This window comes from Scylla paramamosain, unplaced genomic scaffold (assembly GCF_035594125.1).
Source record: "Scylla paramamosain isolate STU-SP2022 unplaced genomic scaffold, ASM3559412v1 Contig58, whole genome shotgun sequence".
NCBI lineage: Eukaryota > Metazoa > Arthropoda > Malacostraca > Decapoda > Portunidae > Scylla > Scylla paramamosain.
The window spans coordinates 139927-165000 of record NW_026973723.1 but is presented as its reverse complement, the minus strand read 5'-3'; the positions used below and the strand labels follow the sequence as shown (position 1 = coordinate 165000).

The window sequence follows — 25074 nt, the reverse complement described above, 5'->3', positions numbered from 1 at the left end:
GAAAGTAGTGGAAGTTTGGTGTACAGGTGTTTCAGAGTATGGTTCTGTGTCCCATCCCCCGCCCAGCTGTGTGGGGTACTCCATTATATATATATATATATATATATATATATATATATATATATATATATATATATATATATATATATATATATATATATATATTAAGATAAGGGAATTTCATGACGCTATCAGGCCTACACATGGCAGTCCTTGCATTAAACAGACCTACTTATTTCCACTACCATCCCCATCCATAAATTTGTGTAATATTGTGTTAAAGGCTCCCTGATGACTTAGCACTAACCAATTCCTTCTTATATATATTCTTTAATCTAAATTTATCAAGAAACCCATTATTTCTTGTCCTATCCTGATTACTGTCCTCGAATTGCTTATGTCACCTGTATTGTGTTTCCGATACCACTTGAAGACCTGTGTGACAGATCCCCTCTTAATTTACTTGTCCAATACTGATTACTGACTCTTAAGATTTCGCTAGTATTACCCTTGTTGTATCTCCTCTACCTGACTAAATTATTTATGTAGTCCTTTGACGATAAAGCTTATGGAAGAATGAAGGGTTTCATGATATGGAGGCAGAACATTCCAGAGACGCTGACCTATACCTGTGTTCGGATAGAGCGCTCAGACACACCTACTTTTTTTAATATCATACCTTACTGCACCTTGTTTCACTGATGTATTTAGTAAGAACGCCGTAATAAATGTTTTATTGATCCCTAATACATAAAATATTTAATTAAAGTACGTTAAGAATCAGGGAAGTGTGTAGGTGTGGAGGCGAAGTCAGTGTTGGAAGCTGGATATACGCACGTATACTAGCATTAACAAAGTTGGTGTTTGATGAGCGTAATACAAATCTAAATCCATAAATGACTCATGAAGAGTTAATAATGATAACTAATCCTGCTTGACAGAGTCTCCCATAACTATCTAGAACTTTCTGGAAAAAAAAAAAATTAAATTAGTCTCATAAACAGTTATGTACCTTAGAAAACATATATAACCTTATATTCCCTTATATACCAGTACACCTTTAGTGCCCTCTAAGGGGGTGTGATGTTCCCTTGTGGCAGACGATAATTACAAATCCTATCACTGGATTAAGAGAAATACAAATACTGACACTTTTATGATTTTTAATAAATAATGGAATAATCCGAAATAATAATAATAAAAAGAAAGCAATTCAGAAATACAAAATAAATGGTAGCGTACTCTTCAGTTACATAATTCAGAAATACAAAATAAATGATAGCGTACTCTTCAGTTACATAATTCAGAAATACAAAATAAATGGTAGCGTATTCTTCAATTACATAAAAACTACGATGGAGATATTTTCGCGACTACTGAGTTGTGGGGGAGACCAGAGAATAAATAAATAAATAACAAATATATACCCAAAAAGTATGTATAGACCTGAGGACAGTCTCACACGGTGATCTCGAACCAGGTGGTTTCACTAGTCCCGTGGAGAAAACCAACAAAAAAAAAACGAAAAAAATGCGAATATCTATCCACTCAGAAATAGTTTATCAACAGGAATATCTGAGGGGAATCCAAGAGGGTCTGAGGAGAATCCGAGAGAGACTGGCTTTAGTAAAATTATTGTTAAATAAACACTTACTTAATATTACAGGAATGGAGGGGGAGACTATCAGACTGCATGCTCACCTGAGGAGAATCCGAGAGAGACTGGCTTTGCTTGTGAGGAAATCGGCGGGAAACTAAGGATAAAGGTTTCCAATGGGAAAATTTATTAAGTTATAATTTTGTTTTTAGTGGGGGGGGGGCGACTAGGTTGTGAGTTCAGGGATGAAAAATATGAATAATTAAGTTACTGTTTACTTTATAGTTGTTACTTTAAGAAGTTTAATTCAATGGACTTTTGAAATCAATTGGGGAATTAGTCAAAGTCTGGTATCTCTTCCCGGCTTGCGTAGCAACAGGGGTGACAGGGCAGCGAAGCAAAGAAGACTTATCAGATTCGTCAACCTCATTGGCGCGGCGTAATTATCTGGGATTTGTTTGGGCTGGTTTAAGACCTTACCATTATAGAATTAATTTTATCATATTAAGGGCTCCCCATTCTCTGGGATTAGGTGAAAAATTCGCCTCTATAACCTGGCCAAGCAGGAGAAATTACGTTTATTCACGGGGTAAATTTGTTATAGAAGTGGTCAACACAGTGACGCTGAGAGGGGGGGGGGGGGGAAAGCAAGGACAAAAGGACACTGAGGAGAGGAGGGGAAGGGGGGGGGGGTTAGTCACATGGTACTGAGATTCTGGTCATCCTCGCACATTACATGGGCCTTAGCCTAGGAAAAAAGTAGAAATATACATAATTAATTTCCCGGCACTACACGAGCCTTTCATCCGTTCTAGAATTTTTCACCTCTCTCTTTTCTCCTTACCAAAAAAAAATAAAATAACACCTTCACATCCGAGTAATTAGAAACTCCCCTCACCACCACATAACCAAGCCAGGCTGACGAACTGCACGTGATCTCTGTCGGGAAATAACTCTGACATTCTCTCCCATACAATGGCTTGTGGGCCATATCACCACAATGTCCCTTGGAGACATAACTCGGCTCTTTCTCTCATCTCAAGGAAAAAGAAAAGAAATTCCACCCCAACCAGCCTCTTGACCTCCTGTGGTGTGAGGACTTAACCTTAAGTCACTCCGTCACTCTCTGAAACGAGATTCGGCCACCCCAGTACTCGGTTCCTTCCACTCGGACAGTCATTTACTCATCCACACATTCACTCATACCACGAGATACTATAGATGATTACGCGAAGCGCTCGCCACGTCCTGAAGTAATCCACCACAGTATGGCCCGAACGGATTGTCGAGTGCAGTAGTAGTCTGCGAATTAAAGTGGTTCCTTATTCCTTCTCAAATTCTTACATCACCTCTCACATAGTACCCATACCCGTCATACCACGATTCATTACAACCAGTCCAGCCAGACCATGCAAAAGTAAGGGGGGGGATTCTATTTACCCCAAGCACTCTGCTCTTTTCTATACCGTCTTTCCAGCGACATTAACATTCCTCAATATAGCGTCTGGGACGGTTACGCACTCTAGGCGGTAACACTTCAGTTTCTATATCAGGTTGGAACACTGTGTCTTGAGCTGCAACTACGTACTCTTCCTCACTGTGAAACTGTTTGATCTTTTCTGCCGCTCTTTGCACCATCTTTCCCGAGAAAGGGTCTTTCACCACATAACCACCGCCTCCTCTTAAAACTTCCACCACCTTATATGGGCCGTCCCAACGAACACACAGTTTCTTACACACTCCTGACTCTGTAGTTTCTCGCTTCACCCACACCAACGCCCCAATGTCTACCTTCTGCTCCTTGCGTTTCCTGTTGGCCGCATTACGGTATTTCCGAGTCATTTTCTCGTGTGTTTCCCGGATCAGCCGGCGGACCACATCCACGTCTTGCTCGTCACCATCAACTGCGGGTAGCCTGGCACCCACCACTCGGGGCGCATGCCGGGAGAAAAACGCGAAGAAAGGTTGTTGGGCGATACTGGTATGGACGGCGGCATTCATAGTGGCCTGACACACAGGGAGTAGGCGAGGCCACCGTAGCGGGTAACCTCGGCACATGGAAGCCAAGATGGATTTGAGCGTGCGATGGAGTCGTTCGGTGATGGCGTTCCCTTGCGGGTGGTAGGGAGTGGTGTAACAGAGGGTGATGAGGTGTTGCTGGCAGAATTGTTGGAAGATCTGGGAGGTGAACTCGCCCCCGTTGTCCAGGACGATGGAGTGAGGAGTCCCGAAGTCGGTAATGTACTGCTGCAGCGCCTCTACAATTCCCTCTGATAGTTTGTTTTTGAGTGGATAGAACTTCACAAATCGGCTAAAGTGATCTACGATAGTCAACACATATCGGTAGCCACCACTGCCTGCAATCATATCCGTCAGGTCTATACCTATCCTATCTAAGGGCTTCTCTACTGAAGGTAATTCCTGATAAGGCTGCTGTAACCCTGGAGAGGTTTTAAATCTTTGACAGGTAAGGCAATTCTTTACGTACTGGGTTACGTCAAACTTGAGATTACACCAGTAAAACAATTCTTCGGCCTTTTTAATTGTCTTTTTCTGACCCAGGTGGCCAGAAAGCTCATGTGCATGTTCTAAAGCTTTAGGAATCAGAACCTGAGGAACTACCAATGAATAATGAATGCTGCCATCAATGTTTTCCTTAGCGTAGTACAGCAACTCATCAATTATAGTGAACTGGTGCAATATACTCTTATGATACTTTTTGGTAGGTATAGACCCTCCTTCCAGATACTCTATCATGTCTCTCCACTTAATTTCTTCCCTTTGTTGAATCTTGATTTGTTCTAAAGTCAGGCCTAAATAGTTTGGAGTAGGACATCGCTGAATGATCCTCACTGGGCGAGAGAGCTGATCGGCCACGTAGTTATACTTTCCCTTCACATATTGGATGTTGTATTGGTATTCTCTCATCTCTAGTATCCAGCGGTTCATCCTGGCAGATTTGGTCTTTCTTTTGAATATACTAGTAAGGGGCTGATGATCTGTGAATATAGTGAAGCTAGTTCCCCACAAATAATGATGGAAGTGTCTACAAGAGAGAAGTACTGCCAAGGCTTCTTTATCTGTAGCTGAGTACCTATTCTCAGTGGAGTTTAATTTTTTTGAAAAATAGCCCAAAGGTCTGACGGACCCATCCTCCTGAGTTTGACTTAAGACGCCTCCTATGTGGGTATTACTGGCATCAGTTGTTAACATGAACGGCTGGTTACTTTGCGCTCTCGCTAGTATAGGGGCCTGGGCAAGAGATCTTTTTAAGGTATCGAATGCCTCCTGACACTTGTCTGTCCAAAGGAAAGGTTGATCTTTTTTCGTTAGGTTGGTAAGTGGAGTGGCTATTTGAGCGAAATTACTGATGTGTTTCCTATAAAATCCTGCCATACCTAAAAATCGTCTCACTTCCTTGACCTTAGTGGGCGGTTTCATTTCCAATACTGCCTCTACATTCTTTGGGTCGGGTTGACTACCTTCTTGTGAAATTTTATGACCAAGAAACGTAACTTCAGTCTTTGCCATTTCGCATTTAGATAAGTTAAGCTTGACTCCGTTTTCTTTAAGTAAAGCGAAAGTTTCACTGAGTCTTTCGCTGAGTGTGGTGAAGTCTGAAGCCCAAATGATTAGGTCGTCTAAGTAATTTTTCATCCAACCCTTCTTCACGAGAGGAGCTAACAATGAGGCCATATGTCTAGTAAAGATAGCTGGAGAACAGCCTAATCCAAAAGGTAGCCTTTTAAACCTATAGAGAGTCACCCCATCACTGAAGGCTGTGAGGTCTCTGCTACCTTCCTCCAATAGAATTTGAAAATAAGCCTCCCTCATATCTAGCGTGGCATAGAACTGATGGCCAGCTGCTTGTTCAACTAATTCTTCTAGGCGGGGAAGCGGGTAAATATCAGTAGTTAGGTGCTTGTTGATATGTCGGTAGTCAAGGCACATTCTTTTACTTCCATCCGGTTTATTGACTAATACTATAGGAGAGAGCCATGCAGATGTAGATTTTTCAATGATATCTCTGTTCTCCATATCTGTTAACATGTTTGATATCAGGTTTTTTGCTTCCTCGGGGTATCGGTACCTAGGACCACGACTAGGCTCTGGATTAGAGATATTAATTTTAGCAGGAGGCCCTTTCATTAATCCAAGTTCGTTTTTGTCTACTATGAATAAATCATGGTGATTGAGAATGATATTTTTTAAGATTGTTTTCTGCTCTCTAGTAAGGTTACTCCATTTCTGTTGTCTTATCAACTCCTCGAGTCTTTGTGGCCTACTCTTTGATTCCTGACACCTTGTTTGGTCGTTGTGTGGCAACAGATCATTGTGGATTTCTAGGGAAGGAGTGGCTTGCTTTTGGTGGATGACTTTGATCGTCGGGGAGGAGATGTTTTCAAAAGTGCCTAATAGGGTTCCTGGTTTGATTGTTTTCCGGCCCTTAGTATCATTAATAAATGGGAGGGGGACCTTTTTATTCTCATCTACTGTCACAATCAAGGGGTGATGATTAGGCGTTAAACATGGCTGAGGCTGGACTAACAAAGTTTCTCCTGGGTTTTCTTTCACCGAGATAGGAAGAAACTGAGCTCGGTAGGGATCAAGTTTGATGGTATGAGTTAGACGGATGTGTTCTGTTTGACTGGGAGTGGTAGGAAGAATAGGTACCTCGTGAACTCGTTCCACCTTGCCTTTCTGCCTTTTGATATGATTAACAAGGTATGTGGTTTTACTCCATTTTACTGTATTTGTCTTACCATTCCATTGAAAAGGAGCTTGTGAAAGTATGTCTGTCCCGAGTAAGACGTCAGCGTCAAGGTAGCTATTCGGGACTACAGGGCACCATTGTTTGTGTATAGTCTCTTCACCTACTCCTATCTCTAGTAAGGTCATCCCCAAGATTCGTAAGGGTGAACCAGTTACCCCTTGTAGTATAGGTACTGCTCGCCTTTGTGATATAGTTCCTTCTAATTTCTCTACCGCAGCCTCTGTGATTAAAGTATAGCCGCTACCAGTGTCAATGACAGCTTTAAGAATTTTCTTGTTAACTATGAGATTGATAGCGGGGGATGTGAATCCCTGGGTGAGTCATATATTCTGATTTGGTTTTCCGGAGCAGTTTTTATTTCCTCTCCAGCACCCATGCTGTCTACAGTCAAAGCATGATCCACGGGCAGGTTTTCTCCAGCACTCCCTCAGCGTGTGACTATGGGTTCGACAGTGTGAGCAATATTTAGTGGGTTGTGTTGGAGAGGGGGAGGTTCTCAACCTTCCTACTTGATCAGTGAGACTTTTAATCTGCTGCTTAAGTTCCCAAATTTCCTTTGATTCCTTGGATGTTGCATTTGTTAGGTCTGGGGGATTTTGAGTTATTGGGTCAGGGCTACCAATGAGTTTTGATTTAGATTTTTCCAGTTCAGTTTTAATTCTAGCAATGGGGGAAGTATGGGCAGCCTCGAGCAGTTGGCGCTCATGTTCTACCCTGTCAATAAATTTATCAAGAGGATAATCCTCATCCAGGAAACCTTCTAGTCTAGCCTTTGCTTCTTGGGTTAAGCCCTGCCACAACTTTCTTTTGATAATTTTCTTACATTTAGGGAGTTTCTCTCCTGGAAAGCTCGTCTCTAGAGTGGCATATTTGCAAGTGAATTTGTTGGCAAATGCTTGGGGAGATTCTACCCAATCATATGTCTGTGCGTCTATGTCTCTCCACGCCCTGTCAAAGTTAACCTCGTGGGAGAATTGTGATAGAAGCAATTGTTTAATACTATTCCAGGTGTGACAATGATGTAAGGTTTGATGGTTATGTATGAGAGCTGCGAGCTCGCTGCTGACCCTACTCTTTGCAATTTGCACTTTGCGGGTGTCCTCATTGCTACTTTGCTCCACCAGTTCAATGAAAATTTGCAATTGGGTAGTTGAGTCAAGACCTTGTAGGTGGTGGAGTTCAAGAATTGGGATATCTCGGGGTTTGGTGGGAGTGCTAGGTGCTCTGTGTAAATTAGGGATGTTAGCCAAACGCCCAATTACCTGATTTTGTTGATTTAAGATTTGCTTTAGTTCCTCTACTTCCTGTTCTAAAGTGTTCAAGTCTTTCCCTTTACTTTCATGTTTAACTGCTCCCAGGCTCTCTCTGGTGTTATGATCCATTAAGTCCTGCCACGGGTCTAATCCACGCCTTGGGAGGCGAACATTATCAGTCATCTTTGCTCACATGGAAGTTTAATGTACTGGGTGTAGAACACAATATCTCAGGGTGATTGTTAGGTGACCTGCGATACACAGTATGCGCTCAGGTTTTCTTCTTCCAGGACAATGTGTTCTACTCCACTGCCTCTCTATTGCTACTGTGACCTTCAATAACTCTTTTGATCTTACTGATTACTTGAGCTTGGCCTCTCTCGTACCAGTGAACACCATCCTCGCTCAGTTCTTGTACAAATTGAATATTATTAAAATGAATGTTTGGGGTCTTCAGGGCTCTCTTTACTCTATTATTGATTCCTACTTGGAATTTCTTATATTTCTCCACTGATATTCCCCTAGGGTTGGTCCTGGGTTCAATTTGGCAGACATGCACTAGTGATTGGCATTTGGCAGTGATTTCTTTGATGATGTTCTTAACATCGGAGAAAATCCTAGCGGGATTGGTAGATGTTTCTATGTCGTTGCTGCCTATCCACAAGATGGTCAAGTCATGTTGCCACTCGAGTACTCGATTTAACCGATCATCCTCAAAGAAAGTCCTAGCCTTTGCTCCAGGGGCTCTGAATATCCTAATTTGCACATTTGTTACCTCTAGATGCCGGGGAATCTGGCTATGCCCTACAAGTGCCACCTTCAACATTTACACTTATTTCCAGTCTCCACCTCTTTCGGTCAGTCGCGAAATAAATGCCACCGCTGCTCACCAGTTTAGTGCCCTCTAAGGGGTGTGATGTTCCCTTGTGGCACACGAAAATTACAAATCCTATCACTGGATTAAGAGAAATACAAATACTGACACTTTTATGATTTTTAATAAATAATGGAATAATCCGAAATAATAATAATAAAAAGAAAGCAATTCAGAAATACAAAATAAATGGTAGCGTACTCTTCAGTTACATAATTCAGAAATACAAAATAAATGATAGCGTACTCTTTAGTTACATAATTCAGAAATACAAAATAAATGGTAGCGTATTCTTCAATTACATAAAAACTACGATGGAGATATTTTCGCGACTACTGAGTTGTGGGGGAGACCAGAGAATAAATAAATAAATAACAAATATATACCCAAAAAGTATGTATAGACCTGAGGACAGTCTCACACGGTGATCTCGAACCAGGTGGTTTCACTAGTCCCGTGGAGAAAACCAACAAAAAAAAACGAAAAAAATGCGAATATCTATCCACTCAGAAATAGTTTATCAACAGGAATATCTGAGGGGAATCCAAGAGGGTCTGAGGAGAATCCGAGAGAGACTGGCTTTAGTAAAATTATTGTTAAATAAACACTTACTTAATATTACAGGAATGGAGGGGGAGACTATCAGACTGCATGCTCACCTGAGGAGAATCCGAGAGAGACTGGCTTTGCTTGTGAGGAAATCGGCGGGAAACTAAGGATAAAGGTTTCCAATGGGGAAATTTATTAAGTTATAATTTTGTTTTTAGTGGGGGGGGGGCGACTAGGTTGTGAGTTCAGGGATGAAAAATATGAATAATTAAGTTACTGTTTACTTTATAGTTGTTACTTTAAGAAGTTTAATTCAATGGACTTTTGAAATCAATTGGGGAATTAGTCAAAGTCTGGTATCTCTTCCCGGCTTGCGTAGCAACAGGGGTGACAGGGCAGCGAAGCAAAGAAGACTTATCAGATTCGTCAACCTCATTGGCGCGGCGTAATTATCTGGGATTTGTTTGGGCTGGTTTAAGACCTTACCATTATAGAATTAATTTTATCATATTAAGGGCTCCCCATTCTCTGGGATTAGGTGAAAAATTCGCCTCTATAACCTGGCCAAGCAGGAGAAATTACGTTTATTCACGGGGTAAATTTGTTATAGAAGTGGTCAACACAGTGACGCTGAGAGGGGGGGGGGGAAAAAGCAAGGACAAAAGGACACTGAGGAGAGGAGGGGAAGGGGGGGGTGGTTAGTCACATGGTACTGAGATTCTGGTCATCCTCGCACATTACATGGGCCTTAGCCTAGGAAAAAAGTAGAAATATACATAATTAATTTCCCGGCACTACACACCCACGTTAAAAACAATTTGCAAAGCTATAAATGCTAACAAAGAACGACTATAACAGTGAAATAATTAAGCCGAAGTCAAGGCCAGAGATGAGAGAGAGGAATAGAGGAGACCAGACTGAAGGCAGATCACAGATTTCAACTGACGGCGCATGTGAGTAACGTAGCATCGCCTTTCTCGGGGCATCACAGCCTTTCTCAGCCTCTACTCTCCTGCAGGCACGTCGCTCTAGGTACGTGAGGGGTCTTGCTTTGATGTGTTGAGCTGCACGTGAGTTGTCAGGCCGTGTGTGGGGAAATGTGAGGAGTGGTAGGGGACGCGCCGCCACCACCATCACCGCCTGGCCATAAGGATTGTCTGTGGTTTGTTTGTTGCCTTGGTTTGCGTGTCATTGCAAAGAGGCTTATTGCCTTGGTCTGCTTCTTATCTTGATATTTGTGTCACTGCAAGGGAGTTTCTTTCCCTGCTTTGTTTTACCTTGATCAGCGTCACAGCAAGGGAACCATTACCACCTTGATTTCATTCTTACCTTGATCTGCGCGTCACTACACTACAACTTATTACCGTGATTTCTTTCAGTCCTTGATATCTGCGTCACTGCAAGGGAACTCTTCATCCTTGATCCACCTCAGCCCTGATTGCGTCATGGCAGTTAAGGGAACTCTGTATCCTTGATTCACCTCTGCCTAGATCTCTGCATCATTGCAAAGGAACTCATCCTTGACTTGCCTTTTATCGAAGATAACGCTTCATAGACATAGATGATTCCTAGGATGAGGCCCTAGTGTTATTCTTGCTTATTTTATTTCATTTTTTTCAAGTTGTACAATTGTATCTTTCGTAGGCATGTTAAACGTGTTGGCGACTGGGTAGAGTTGTGGGTTGGTGAGCTTGTGTACCAGTAGATACATCCAACCAACCAACTTCCACTCTTTCAAGTATGGAACAAGAAAAGTTACCCTTTAGACCAAAAAAGTTGTGTGCTCTTGTAATGTTTAGGTAAGTAGCATCTTCCCAGTGGTGTGGCAGTATAATGTAACCGTAACAGCTGTCCTCCCCATTGGCAGGCAGCAGCAGCAGCAGCAGCCATGGTGTCTCTCCTCATGGTGGGGCGAGCGGCTCCCCAGGTGAGGGCGGCACCGACCCAGCCCGGCAGCAGGAGGGCCTTGGTGCTTCCCATGGTTCATCCGAGCCAGGTGAGGCTGATCCACCGTGGCCCCTTTTGGCGCAAGCCATTCTCTCAGATGGAGTAGTTCGTGAGGGACATGGAGAGGAAGTTCGAGAGACATTGAGGACATCCTAGGAACCTTTGCCAAGAATGTGAGTACTAACACTGACGGGGGAAGTATGTATGGTGATATGTTAAGAATAAATATCTATCTCTGCATCCATTTAGCAGGCCAGCAGTGACATGGGTTGGCACAGACAAAGCACCACACATTCACAAACACACATCATTCACACTCTTTGAGCTATCTTCCCCTGGTGGAGAGGGACAGTCTCATGGACCAGCCTACTACACCCCAGGAGCTAAGTCATAGTACAGCTGGCCCCACACATTCACACCAAGACCCAACATTTGTCTTAACATACATCTAATACATCTGTCTATTTTTATCTATATACCAAACTAACAATTCCACATGGGATGTCCCTGACAAAGCAACGCACATTCATAGACACATCATTCATTCTCTTAGTCCCATCATCCCCTAGTGGACGTCTACTTGTCAGAAAGATTGTTTATTTGTGCCAGAGGCCAGAGTCATGCCACCAGGAACATAAGAACATAAGAACATAAGAAATAAGGGAAGCTGCAAGAAGCGACCAGGCTTACACGTGGCAGTCCCTGTATGAAACACTCCTACCTATTTCCATCTGTTATCCCCATCCATAAACTTGTCTAATCTTCTCTTAAAGCTCTCTAGTGTCCTAGCACTAACTACATGATTACTGAGTCCGTTCCACTCATCTACCACTCTATTCGAGAACCAATTTTTTCCTATCTCCTTCCTAAACCTAAATTTTTCAAGCTTGAACCCGTTATTTCTTGTTCTACCCTGGTTGCTGATCCTAAGAATTTTGCTTACATCTCCCTTGTTATAACCCTTATACCACTTAAAGACTTCTATCAGGTCCCCTCTTAACCTACGTCTCTCTAGAGAATGTAAATTTAACCGCTTCAACCTCGCTTCGTAAGGAATACTCCTCATCCCCTGTATCCTTTTAGTCATTCTCCTCTGTACTGATTCTAATAGACCTATATCTTTCCTGTAATGTGGGGACCAGAACTGCACAGCGTAGTCTAGATGAGGTCTGACCAGCGCCAAGTATAACTTTAATATTACTTCCGGCCTTCTACTTTTAACACTCCTAAAAATGAATCCTAGTACCCTATTTGCCTTGTTTCTGGCTTCTATGCATTGTTTCCCTAGACGGAGTTCAGAGCTAACTATAACTCCTAAATCTTTCTCGTACCTTGTACCTACCAGAGTTTGGGTGTTTAATGTGTACCTATTGTGTGGGTTTCCTCTACCTACGCTAAGCACTTTGCATTTATTGATATTAAATTGCATTTGCCATCTATCCGTCCATTCATTCATTCTATCTAAGTCTGTCTGCAAGGCGATGGCATCCGCTTCTGACCTAATTAATCTACCTATCTTTGTGTCATCCGCAAATTTACTAACATCGCTACTAATTCCACTATCCAAGTCATTGATATATATTAGAAATAATAATGGCCCTAATACTGATCCCTGTGGCACCCCACTAATGACATGACCCCACTCGGATTTCGAGCCGTTTATTAGCACTCTCTGTCGCCTGTTACCAAGCCATGACCCTATCCAACCTAACACCTTCCCATCTATCCCGTGCGCCCTAACCTTTCTCAGGAGCCTTTGATGGGGCACCTTGTCGAATGCTTTACTAAAGTCCAGATATAAGATATCATAACTATCACCATTATCTACTGCCTCGTAAACCTTACTGTAAAAACTTAACAAGTTTGTCAGGCAAGACTTCCCCTTCGTGAAGCCATGCTGTGACTGATTTATCAAGTTATGTTTGTCTAAATGTTCCCTAATGTTCCTGGCTATTATTGACTCTAACATTTTACCTACAACTGAAGTTAAGCTGACAGGTCTATAATTAGACGCTAAAGTTTTATCCCCTTTCTTAAAGATGGGTACTACATTAGCCTGCCTCCACATTTCTGGTACCTCACCCGACTCCAGTGATTTCCTAAAGACAGAAACTAACGGCTCACTAATAATCTTTTTTAAGCTGACAGGTCTATAATTAGACGCTAAAGTTTTATCCCCTTTCTTAAAGATGGGTACTACATTAGCCTGCCTCCACATTTCTGGTACCTCACCCGACTCCAGTGATTTCCTAAAGACAGAAACTAACGGCTCACTAATAATCTTTTTACATTCCTTCAGTACTCTGGGATATATTTCATCAGGTCCTGGTGACTTGAACTTTTTTAGCCTATCTATCTCCTGCTCCACTATCTCCCTAGTTATGGAAATATCCGTCAGCTTCTCATACTCATCTGCTCTAAACACCTGTTCACTATCTGGCATATCCTGCATGTTTTCCTGAGTGAAGACAGTTAAAAAATAATCATTCAGAAGTTTACTAATCTCCTCCCCAGAACTAACCAGCTCCCCATCTGCTGCCTTTAATGGACCTACAGTATCCTTATTTTTCATCCTGTATACCTGATAAAATCCCTTGGGGTCCGTCTTCGCCTGGCTGGCTACCTTTAATTCATAATTGTCCTTAGCTTTCCTCGTTAACTTCCTGACTGTTCTAACTAATTCATTATACTGTGTCCTTAAAACTTCCTCACCTGCCCTTAATCTCTTATATATACTTCTCTTACGCCCTATATAATGCTTTAACCTAGCAGTCATCCATTTAGGGTCATTTTTTTGTGATCTTATTGTTTTATACGGGATATTTGCTAATTGACCTGTATGAACTTTATCTACGAAATATTTATACAATTCATCTACATTTACTTCACCTAAACCCCTCATCTCGTTCCCTACCATCCTCTCCCCTCCCTCATCAACTCGCCTCGACCTTACCTCTCTCATTTCAGCATGACCTGACATTCCAACATACTCACGCCTATCTCCCCCCTTCCTCTTTCCTCCTCCCTTCTGGAGCCTCACCTCACCTCCCTCATCCTGCCTTAGGAGTGAGATACAAGAGTGTGCCATGCTTACTTGGCCTCAACATGAACTTTCCCACCACTGGTCTCTGCTTTGCCCTGCTTAGTCATCACACTCAAGGATTGCCTTTATGATGCAGATTATTTTTTCCCTCATTTTTTTCTTTCATGTAAGAGGGGCACTGGCATAGGGCAGCAAAAGTTATAGAAAGGCTCACTCAAGGTGCTAGTCCTTATAGAGTATACTCAAAAAAAGGATCATCCAAAATTTGAACCATCTTAAAACTTCCATTTTGAAATAATTCAAGTCAAAAGAGGAAATACAGAAGCAGGTAGGGAGTTCCAGAGTTTACCTGGCTTGATATTCTTGATATCTTTCATGTTGTCCACACTGTTGTCACTGGTTGAAAGTGAACAGTAGCTTGATCTTTTTGGTAATGGTAGGAAGTTATTCCTTCCCTCACTTACTTTTTGAATTGCATTATTACCGTGTAGGCTTTCAAAGTTGATTATGAAGTTGGAAATTTGTGTTGTATCATGAACAAAACTTTTCAGGGTGTACCCAGTAACATAGTGACAGGTGCTATGTTGGGAACACTTCCACTGTATTGACTGTCCCTTGTTAACATTCAGAGCACTACAAAACTGCTTACTGGATGCACAGAAAGTAGACAAAGAATAGCATGTTATATTGTTTTTAAGCTACACAATTATTCAAGAAATTGTTTAAAAAGTTGTGTAGATGACCAGTGGAAAAGTTGTACAGCAGTGAACATGTCCTCTGCCTCACTTTGGACTCACACTGGCAAGCTTCACTGGTAAATTCTGGAACTCCCTGCCTCTTCTGTATTTACTCCTGTCTGTGACTTTAACTTCTTTGAGAGGGAGTGAAGCTTCAAGACATTTCTCCAGGTAATTTTGGACTGCTTTCACTGTCTCCTTCAGGATCTGACGCCTTTAGTTTCTGTTACCCTTGGCCAGACCCTCAACAACACACACACACACACACACACACACACACACACACCTGGGGCTTGAGGCAAAGAATTGTGTACTTTAATGCTGCTTTAAGCTTTTAAACAGTGAGGAAGAAATAGGTTCTCAATAGAGTGGTGAACAGATGGAATAGAATCTGTGACCAGGTTGTTAGTGCTGAGTCATTAGGGAGCTATGAAACAAGATTAGACAAATGTATAGATGAGAATGATCAGTGAAAAGTGATAGGAAGAAATTGGTTATTAGATAGAGTAGTGGATGAATCAAATAGCAAGTTTTAAAAGATTAGACAAATTTTTTGATGAGAATGGTGGAAATAGGTAGGTATGTTTCGTACAGGGACTCCCACTTGTAGGCCTGATGGCTTCCTGCCGTTTCCCTTGTGTTCTTTTGTTCTTATGAGTGATGGCTGAGTTGGGTTTGATTGGTGGAAGTGTTATAAGATTAGTGTGTCTAGTTTCCAGGAACTCAGCTGCCCATGTTGAGTGTAATGTTGGGTGTAATCTGTAATGGCAGCTTTGTTATGTGCAGTGTGTGTCCTGTACTGGTGCCTCTGTCCTGCTAATATATTTCTCCTTTCTTTTGTTTGTTTCTTATTTTACTCTTGTATTTTTTCTTTTCATTTCTCTTTATGGTTTGTGTTCCATTTGTTTCTCAGTCTTTGTCATCTCTTTTTTTTCCTCTCTAGTGTATTTCTGTTCCTGCATTCACTTAAAGTTAACTGCATCATAAGCGCATCCTGCAGGAGGGGCAGCCACGGCAGAAGAGTCTCCACCTCCCTCCACCCAGTCACTCCCTCAAGGCTGTTTGAAGGCTTCTGTCCTCACTGGCAACTGTCTCACTCACACATACTTCTTTATGCTTTACTTTCACCTTCCTGTGGCTCTCCTTTGTCTGGATGTTTTATGATTTGAATTTTGTTGTTGAAACCTTGCCTACTGTAGAAAATGGTGAGCCTTGCTTAGTGTAGAAAGTTTTGAAGTGAGTCCTGATGCTGTACCTGGTATGAGTCAGCCTGTGGACTTGATGTATGGAAGCCTTGCTGTGGAGAGCTCTGTCTTGCTGGAGTGTGGGAGGGGAGATAAGGTGAGGATTAGAGCATTCAAGGACAGGAATCAATGGACACTGCCATTCTTGTCCTGTGGGGGAAGTTTTTAGGAGTGGGCATCACACACTTATAGACGGCTGGATTGCTGGACAAACTTTTTATTTCATATCTTTGTGTATGCCATAAGTAAGTTGGCTCACTGGGTGTATCAGACATGTTCATGCAACACTCCTGGGGCACCAAACCACTCTTTTTACCTATCCTCAGGCTGTCCTACAAGACACTGTATCGCATCCATTGCTTCTTGTTATACCAGTACTAAGAGACTTGGATGAAAAAAAGCTGTGTTTGGCAATGATTTCCTGTGATATCTTATGCTTGGTCTTTGCACAGGTTTTATTGCAAGCTTAACTAGTATGTATATTAGTTTTTATTTGATTTATAGCCATGAAATGTACTATGCCTTGGTTGCTTTAGTGTGGAGGGACTGTGTGAGGTGGAAGAGAGTAAGTGCTCACTGTTTTTACTCCCACTCAAGTCTTGCCTACAAAGGTATTCACTCCCCTGTGTAAGGTTCGTGTCTGGCCAGGAGGTTCTGAACCCCTTTGGTGAAACGCTTCACTGATACATCTGATGAAATGCTTCAGTACACCTTATTGATAACATGAGTGAGATGCTTCAATACACAACAGTTGCTAATTTTTGTTTAGTGTCAAAAGCATTTCATCTTATCAACTACTCACCCCTAACTGACTGTCTTCAGCCTCTCTCTCATTGGCACATTATTGCATCTCTTGCTATCCTCTACCACATTTTTCACACTGACTGCTCTTCTGATCTTGCTAACTGTATGCCTCCCCTCCTCCCATGGCCTCGCAGCACTAGACTTTCTTCTTTCTCTCACCCCTATTCTGTCCATCTCTCTAATGTAAGAGTTAACTAGTATTCTAAATAATTAATCACTTTCTCTGGTAAAATCAGGAACTCCCTGCTTCTGTATTTACTCTTTCCTATGACTTGAGCTCTTTCAAGAGGGAGGCTTCATGACACATCCTCCAATATTGGATGACATTTTTGACACTTCTTTTGGGACTGACACATCAATAGACTTTCTCCTTTGCTCTTTTTGTTGCCCTTGGCCAGTGCCCCTCTTGTATAGAAAAATAAATAAATAAAATGAAAGTAAAAATAAAAAATCATAATGATGGCATATGGTGCACAGACCTGGTGGTGGTGAGGGAGCGCCTGGCATCCGTCAAGAACAAGGTGCTGGTGCTGTCTGGCAAGGGAGGCTTGGGCAAGTCCACTGTGAGTGCCATGCTGGGCCTTACCTTGGCCCTCGATGACTCCAAGGAGGTGAGCTGCACTGCCACACTCCATGTCACCCTTCCACTCACTGTTGTTTGTGTCACACTGACGGTGTCTCATGTTTAGTGCTGATTAGTTGAGTGATCAGGATGTGAGCTGGTGTTAGTTTTGAAATTTATTTAGTGCAGAGTGGTTGCTATTATTTATTTATTTTATTGAATATAGATGAAAAGTTATTGAAGTAGGATTGAAACAGTAGAAATGAGTTACTGAAGGGATGCCTGTGGTGTGAGCAGAGTGGACAGCGAGAAGAATTAGTGTATCAAAGATTTGCTGTGCTTTGTAAGAGAGGAATTGAAATGTAGGATGGTGAAAGTGATGAAATGCAGTAACCCATGGATATACTGTAGTAACTGTTAATTGTAAACTCAAACTCCTGCTTGCTGCTGCATTCCCTCTTGCCTGTGACTTGAAATCTCTCAAGAGAGAGGGTTGAAGAGATCTCTCCACTTGATTTTGGATATTTTTGTTCCTTTTAGGGACTGGCACCTTTAGTCTCTCTCTCTCTCTCTCTCTCTCTCTCTCTCTCTCTCTCTCTCTCTCTCTCTCTCTCTCTCTCTCTCTCTCTCTCTCTCTCTCTCTCTCTCTCTCTCTCTCTCTCTCTCTCTCTCTCTCACTTCTTCTCCTTTGGTCAGAGCCTCTTGTGGGACAGGACAGGTCTGAACGCAGCCCTCCTTTGCTTAGTGAGCAGTGCAGTGATGCTCTCTGGTATCAGTGAGGTTAGCTGCCCACTGTACTGAGCATCATGACAGATTGAGAGAGAACTTTTTATTGAGTGTTGCATGGCTGTGCATCAAACACTGAACACATGTTTGTATGTAAATAAGAATACATCTGTATAAAATGTAGTTTAGACATTGTAAGTGACTGACATAAAAAGTAAAACTAGAAAACTATCCAAAAAAATAAATATTCATTGACTGTAAAAATAAAGCATTAAAATTTATTACAAGTGGTAAGTTAGTTAAAAAAAAAAAATAAAATAAATAAAAAATACCAAAAAAAAACTAAATGAAACAGTTAGTTAGCAGTGAAGTGAGTTGACCTTGACTCATGAACTATATTCTTAAATATTTGTGTGCCCCACTACTTTCCAAGAGCTCTGCTTGGAGTGATACAGGTTTTTAAGTGTGTCTTTATGGTTCAAGTGACAGATTAACAAATCTACTAATAGGAAAACCACTCTTGAGAACCCAGCTTATCATCTTTGTGGCCTTGGAAAGTAGTAGTGGTGAGACCAGGGTTCCTTAATATGGGCCAACACAGGGAGTCCTCAGTTCATGGCAATCTTCACTTCACCCATTTCATAATTACGTGCATTTTGCTTTGCTCATTTTTTAAATTATATATATATATATATATATATATATATATATATATATATATATATATATATATATATATATATATATATATATATATATATATATATATATATATATATATATATATATATATATATATATATATATATATATATATATATTTTTTTTTTTTTTATTTATTTTATTTTTTTTTTCCAGTAGCACACTTACAGTGGGGGTAGCAGCATGCCCTCCAATATGCTCACTTACTTTTTATAGTACACCACACACACATACTGCACCAAACAGTCTTTTTCTAAATGAAATAAAATATAAAAACAATACAAAGAATTAGTGAACTGGTGAGTGTAGTGAAGGCATGCTTCATCATGTGGCAATAGACTGAGGAAGGAAGTGTGTGTCAGGTTCACTGCCTACTTAGGATGGTTCTGACATGCCAAAATAATGTTTATGATGCAGCCCCGGAACAGAGCTCACCACTGTTGTAATGTCACCCACAAATGTTCTTGAACTGCAGTAACACTGGCAAAACTGCACTGAAGCACAGCCAGTGCTGCTGCTTGTCTCATTGCTTTTCATCTGATGAAACAGAAAACAGATCACCTTAACAAAAGTACAATAGAAAATGCAGCTACTTATGGCTCACTCACTTCCAATATAGCCATACCTTTGCCACATTGCATTATTATTCTTCCCAATGCATTAAATACAATGATCTTACTTGTCAACAGCTTCATACTAACAATACATCCTGCACGTCACTCAACAAGTGGACAAGTGTAACTCAAGAACACCCTGTATAAGGATCGTGTCAGTTGTTCAGTCTTCCTGGTCATCCTTCCTGTGGTAACATTGCCCCTCCATTGTCTCCCTGGCAGGTGGGGTTCCTTGACATTGACATCTGTGGGCCGTCTCAGCCGCGGGTGTTGGGGACAGCAGAGGAGAAGGTCCACTCTTCAGGTGTTGGCTGGTCCCCTGTGGTAGGTGGCAACTTCCAGGTTCCTATGTTAGGTTTTGTACTGTTGAGGAAAATCTCTTAACCTGGGATAAGCCTCAATGGTAATAGTGTAAAAGTGTGTGTGTGTGTGTGTGTGTGTGTGTGTGTGTGTGTCAGTCCTTTTTATTTATTTATTTTTTATTTATTTATTTTATTTTATTTTTTTTACTTGAAGATTTAACACTTCCATCATGTCAAAATAGTTTCCCAGTTTTCCTTTTTCCTTTTTTTCCCTTCTTATAAATTTCTTAAACCAGGTTAGAGTTTTCCCAATAGTACACCGTGGTGTAAACAAATGCTCCTGTTATTTCCCTGTAGTTGTGAACAAGAAATGCTGTTTCCTTTTTTTTTCCCCTTTTTATAAATTTCTTAAACCAGGTTAGAGTTTTCCCAATAGTATTCTGTGGTGTGAACAAAATGCTCCCGTTATTTTTCCCTGTAGTTGTGCACCAGAAATGCTGTCTCATGCTAGATCATTTTAAGCATTCTTGTACTTCAGCCCACACAGAGTTACAGTAATTAAAAATTTTTTTTTTTCTTCTTAATTATCCTTCACATTAAGTATTACCTACCTTGTTACTCTGGGAAGAAACTGCTTTCTATTTTCATGTATTTTTTTATTTATTTGTATTTATTTTTTATTTGATTCAGATAATTATTTGTATATGATGGATAAATACTTCACATAAATAATTTGTTGGCACACACTCTTCAACTAAATCATTTGTATATAACAGGTACTCTTTAGATAGATCATTTGTATATGACAGACACTTCAGATAAATCCTTTATATGACAAGACAGTGTACCCTTTCAGTATGTGTCTGACAATCTGGCTGTCATGTCCGTTGGGTTCCTGCTCAACAGTGCAGACGACGCTGTCATCTGGAAGGGACCCAAGAAAGATGGTAAGTAGTAGAAATAGGTTACCTCTAGTGTCTTTGGTTTTGTAAGAAGAGGAGACCAGAAGCCAATTAAAGGAGCCTGGAAAAAGCCACTGAGGGGAAGACAGAATGAGATGGAGGGATGAGATTGTGGTAGAACAGCAAAGGATAGGAGGCACAGAGGAACATGAAAGGGACAGAAATGGTTAACTGGAGGAGACTTGTACATGACACCAACCCTGCACTCACTCCAGGGAAATGGTCAAAGGAGAAGCGTTGCTGATTTTGTCAAACCGTTGAGTTTTATGTGGAATCAAAAATTATCATCGTGAGGTTTTTTTAATTTCTTTTATTTCATGTATCTTGTTTACTTTAAGAAATGTAAGAGTATAAGGATGTTGGGTGACAGGAGAGTAATGTAGTTTTTAATGTTGAAGTGATTGATGAGGTAGTGTTTAAGCATGTAGCTGTGGATGTAAGACTGAATATATTGATGTGAGGTTTGAAATGAGTACAGTGGAGAAAGTGTGAGGGAAGAATTAGTAGTGTTTGATGTGGGATTGCTTAGAATATAACAACATGAGATGAGGGAAGCTACAAGAAGCCCACACATGGCAGTCCCTGTATGAAATATACCCTTCCATTTCCATCTATCCTCCTCATCCAGAAATTTGTCTTTACTTGTCCTTAATGACTCAGCACTAATAACCTTTTTACTAAGCCTGTTTCTTTCATCTATCACTACTTGATAACCAATTTCTTTGTATCTCTCTTTCAAATCTAACTTTATTGGGTTTGAGCCTGTTGTTTCTTGACCTGTCCTCATTACTGACTTTCAGGATTTTCTTTCACACTTGTGATTTTCCTTATACCACTTAAAGACCTCCATCATTATCATGTGGGAATTTTAAAAGTAAGCATAAATGTTAGTTGACTTTCATAAAAGCATGCAGTGTTCTCTCCACATGCTGGTCATCTGTGTTGGGGCTGAGCTCAAGCTTGACACAATTCCTTCATCTTTGAGCTTGATGCAGTTCCCCTTTCTGTCTACAATGATAGCAGTCCACATACTCAGTTCATATGCACAAAGTAGTGCTTGACTCTGACTCTGGCGTTAATGTCAGTTTCTCTGGTTAGGAAGGCGGAGTTGTACCTTCCCTTCATGTGACTTGTTTCCCTCACCAGGAAGTGGCTCTGCTGGATGTGAGGAAGGAAATCACATTCTGCAGGAAAGTGAACATTCCCATCATTGGCCTGGTGGAGGACATGACCACCTTTGTGTGCCCCAAGTGTAAGGTGAGTGAGATGTGTGGTGCCTCTCACCTGTTCATTTGTGTGTCAGCAGCAAAGAGTGGTGGTGATGTAGCTAGGATCCAGCAGCAATCATAGACTCCTTGCAACCAAGACCACCTCTTGGCTAGGTGGGAATTCATGTGTGTTGTGTAAAGGGACAAGATTGATGGCGACAGACCACACCTTTCTTATCAATGGAAGATTTTTGGCAATACAAAAGTCAACCAGTTAAAATTAAATTAACAGAACAAAAAAAAATTACACAATTTTTCTGCCAGGATGAAACAAAAATTTTTCAATAAGAAATCTTGCAAATCTTGTATTAGGTAAGCCATCTTAAGAGGAGTATATCAGGCTTGTCTTATCTTGATGCACCATGAATTTCAGACCAAGACGGCCGTCTTCCCTGCCACTACTGGGATGTGACCCCCAGCTGGCAGAGGATACTGAGATGCCACTGCTTGGCCAGCTGCCGCTGGACCCCCGGGTGGCCCAGGCGTGTGATGAAGGCACCAACATTCCAACACAAGAGCCAGATGCTGCTGTCACTCAGGCATACAAAGACATTGCAAATAGTAAGTGTTGTTTTAAATGGAAGATTCTTTATCTGGAATTCAATCTTTGTTCCAGGCCACCACCCCCACAAAGGAGGTAGTAAAGACTGTGTGTGTGTGTGTGTGTGTGTGTACACACACACACACACACACACACACACACACTGCACAAAAACATTGCCTAAGGTTAATTTCAAATTCACCTTGGTGCCTGAGTCTCTAATGGGGAGAGGATGGATCCCTCCTCCTACCCCAACACAAGGGACATTTGCAAAGGCTTACTCAAGTTTGTCAGCACAAGAGCCTGACACCACCGCCTCTTGTTTGCCCCTCACCACACCATGACAGCCCATTCCCTCCCCTGCCCCCTGTGCCTGAGACATTCAGCTGAGCAGATCAGGTGCAGACAAGCCACAGACAGAGTCCTACAGGCTCGTGTCCCATTTTCTATTTACATATGCTCTCCACTCAATCTAATCAGTGTTCCGTGTCAGTGGTCTCTCATTCATGCTGTGCCAATTGTTTGCACAATTGTGGAGAATATTATATGAATTTAGTTCATGCAAACATCTTGACTGGCTAATCTTGTAGCCAGCTTATCCCACATTAAGCATGTAGGGGTTGGCATCATATTAGTATGTGCAGCTAATCACACTAAAGGCAGTGTCACACAGGGCAAATTTCCCCCAGTATGCTGCCCATTTTTGCTGCCAGCTGGGCAAACTGAGCTGTCAGGAAGAATGGCATATGGCTGTGATACCAGACTTGCTGGGAGTATTTGAAATTAAATGACCACTGTACTACAAGCTGTACATGTTAAATAAAAATATATTGTGGTACTTTGAGTAAAACTGTCAACTATAAAACTTATAAAAATGAAGTATATGTGCCAGTGTGTGCTTGTGAAATTACTTACAGTGCTTATTTGACAACTGCAGCTGGGGAGATAAACAATGTGTTGTGATGGAGACCCGCACTAAGTTTTGCTGGAGTGTGAAAGCTCGACACATTAATTGAGCTATAGTGGATCTGGGCACCATGTTGGCTGTAGGACCTACTTGCGCTGTTGCCACCTCAACCCTGGGGCCCAGAGTGACTGACCATGGCCAGCAGGGTGCAGCCACGGCTTGTGGAGGCAGTGCTGCACAGCCTATATGAGCTGCCAAATAGAGCAAAAGATTTATTACAAGATGTCAACATAACAGCCCAGTCCCTGTCGATGCCAAACTTGCTGTGTCGCTGGTCTCACCAGTAAAACAGGCAGCATGCTTGCAGAAATTTGCCTTGTGTGATGCTGCCTTAAGTCCTCAGCCAGGCACTGCCTACAGTGGGACTTCCCAACACCCTACTGCTGGCTTGTTCACAGAGGAGATAGCAGGCACTTTTGAGGTGGTATTTATACCAGACAGAGTCCAGACTCCAGACTCAATGAAGTAGAATGGCTGCAGACTTGACCCTGATGGTAGGATTTCACATCAGAATGAGGCAGGCAGTCACAAGAACCATAAACAATGTCAAGGAAAATGAGATAAAGTGTAAATAGAGGAGCAATGTAAAATAGAAGTGGTTTGAAATGTTGAAGAGATGATACATCTTTCTAAACATGTGTTTTTTTTTTCCCTTCATTGTTGCACATCACCATCCTCCATTTTCCCTGCTCATGTAATCATATATTCTTTGTCCTTTTGGTTAATTTCTTGTGTGCTAATCTCTGGTCTCTTCCTGAATAATCAGCACAAGGCCATGTTTTATCACTAAGTCTCGCTGGTCTTCCCTCCTACTCACCTGTATTACTTTTTGTGCAGGTGAAGCAGTGAACTCTTGTTTGAAATCTGTGATTATGAATGTAGAATAGATATGTATGTTACCCTTTCCTTTTAACACTTTTCACTTTCATTACTTCTCCATTGCCAAGCTGATATTTATTTAGGAACAAGAAATGAACAAAAGATTTGAAGAATTAATAAATGGATACCTGCTCCCTTTACATCTTACTTTTCCCAGCAAGCGTTACATAGATGTCTTGGCTGCCTCTCTTGGAGAATGTCAGACTGATGCATAAGTAGATGGAATTTCAGTGGATGCACTAAACACTGTAGTAATGATTCAATGTTTATTTCAGAAATCAAGGAGTACTGTGATGCACAGTCCCAAGAAGCCACTTGACCTGCAGCGGTAGCAGCAGCAGCAGCAGCAGTCATCACCACACTAACCAACACATTCTACAGAAAAGTCTTGTCATTCATGCAGAGGTTTATTTTACATTTACTTCTTAAATCCATATTATTAACATCAGTCAGTATTTTCTTTACAAATTGTGGCAGCCTTATACATCATTCATCTTTAATTTATGCCAGAAAGTTTGGGTGAGAATAAAAACTACATATTACAACAGTATCCAACAAAAAGTAGTTGTTGCCTTGCCATCTTAAGATTTAGTGTAAGTCTAAAGATTTACCTGTGTTAATGTTTGGTCTAATCCTTCACGGTATCTCCTTGCCTTGGTGTGCTGAGGCTGCATGGGGATGAACTTGATAATTATGCAGACATACAGTATAAAAATTTCAGACTAAAGT

The 25074-nt window shown here is 41.4% G+C and overlaps 2 protein-coding genes across 2 annotated transcripts in view; both read left to right on the top strand.

The window, feature by feature from the left end:
• The window catches only part of LOC135098371 (uncharacterized), a 76845-nt gene extending 65681 nt beyond the window's left edge, over positions 1-11164 (top strand). Inside the window, exon 3 of the mRNA XM_064000712.1 lies at positions 10915-11164. Within this exon, the coding sequence (XP_063856782.1) occupies positions 10915-11150 (236 nt within the window). The 3' untranslated portion in view covers positions 11151-11164. The remainder of the gene's footprint in view (positions 1-10914) is intronic.
• A 4775-nt stretch (positions 11165-15939) lies between these two features.
• LOC135098378 (cytosolic Fe-S cluster assembly factor nubp1-like) lies at positions 15940-24793 on the top strand. The gene is given in 8 exon segments (XM_064000716.1): positions 15940-17433; positions 19649-19750; positions 20585-20675; positions 21089-21126; positions 21837-21947; positions 22332-22361; positions 22363-22519; positions 24621-24793. Coding segments are annotated over 8 exon segments (753 nt in total). The 5' UTR covers positions 15940-17253; the 3' UTR covers positions 24665-24793.
• The last annotated feature ends 281 nt before the right edge of the window (positions 24794-25074 follow it).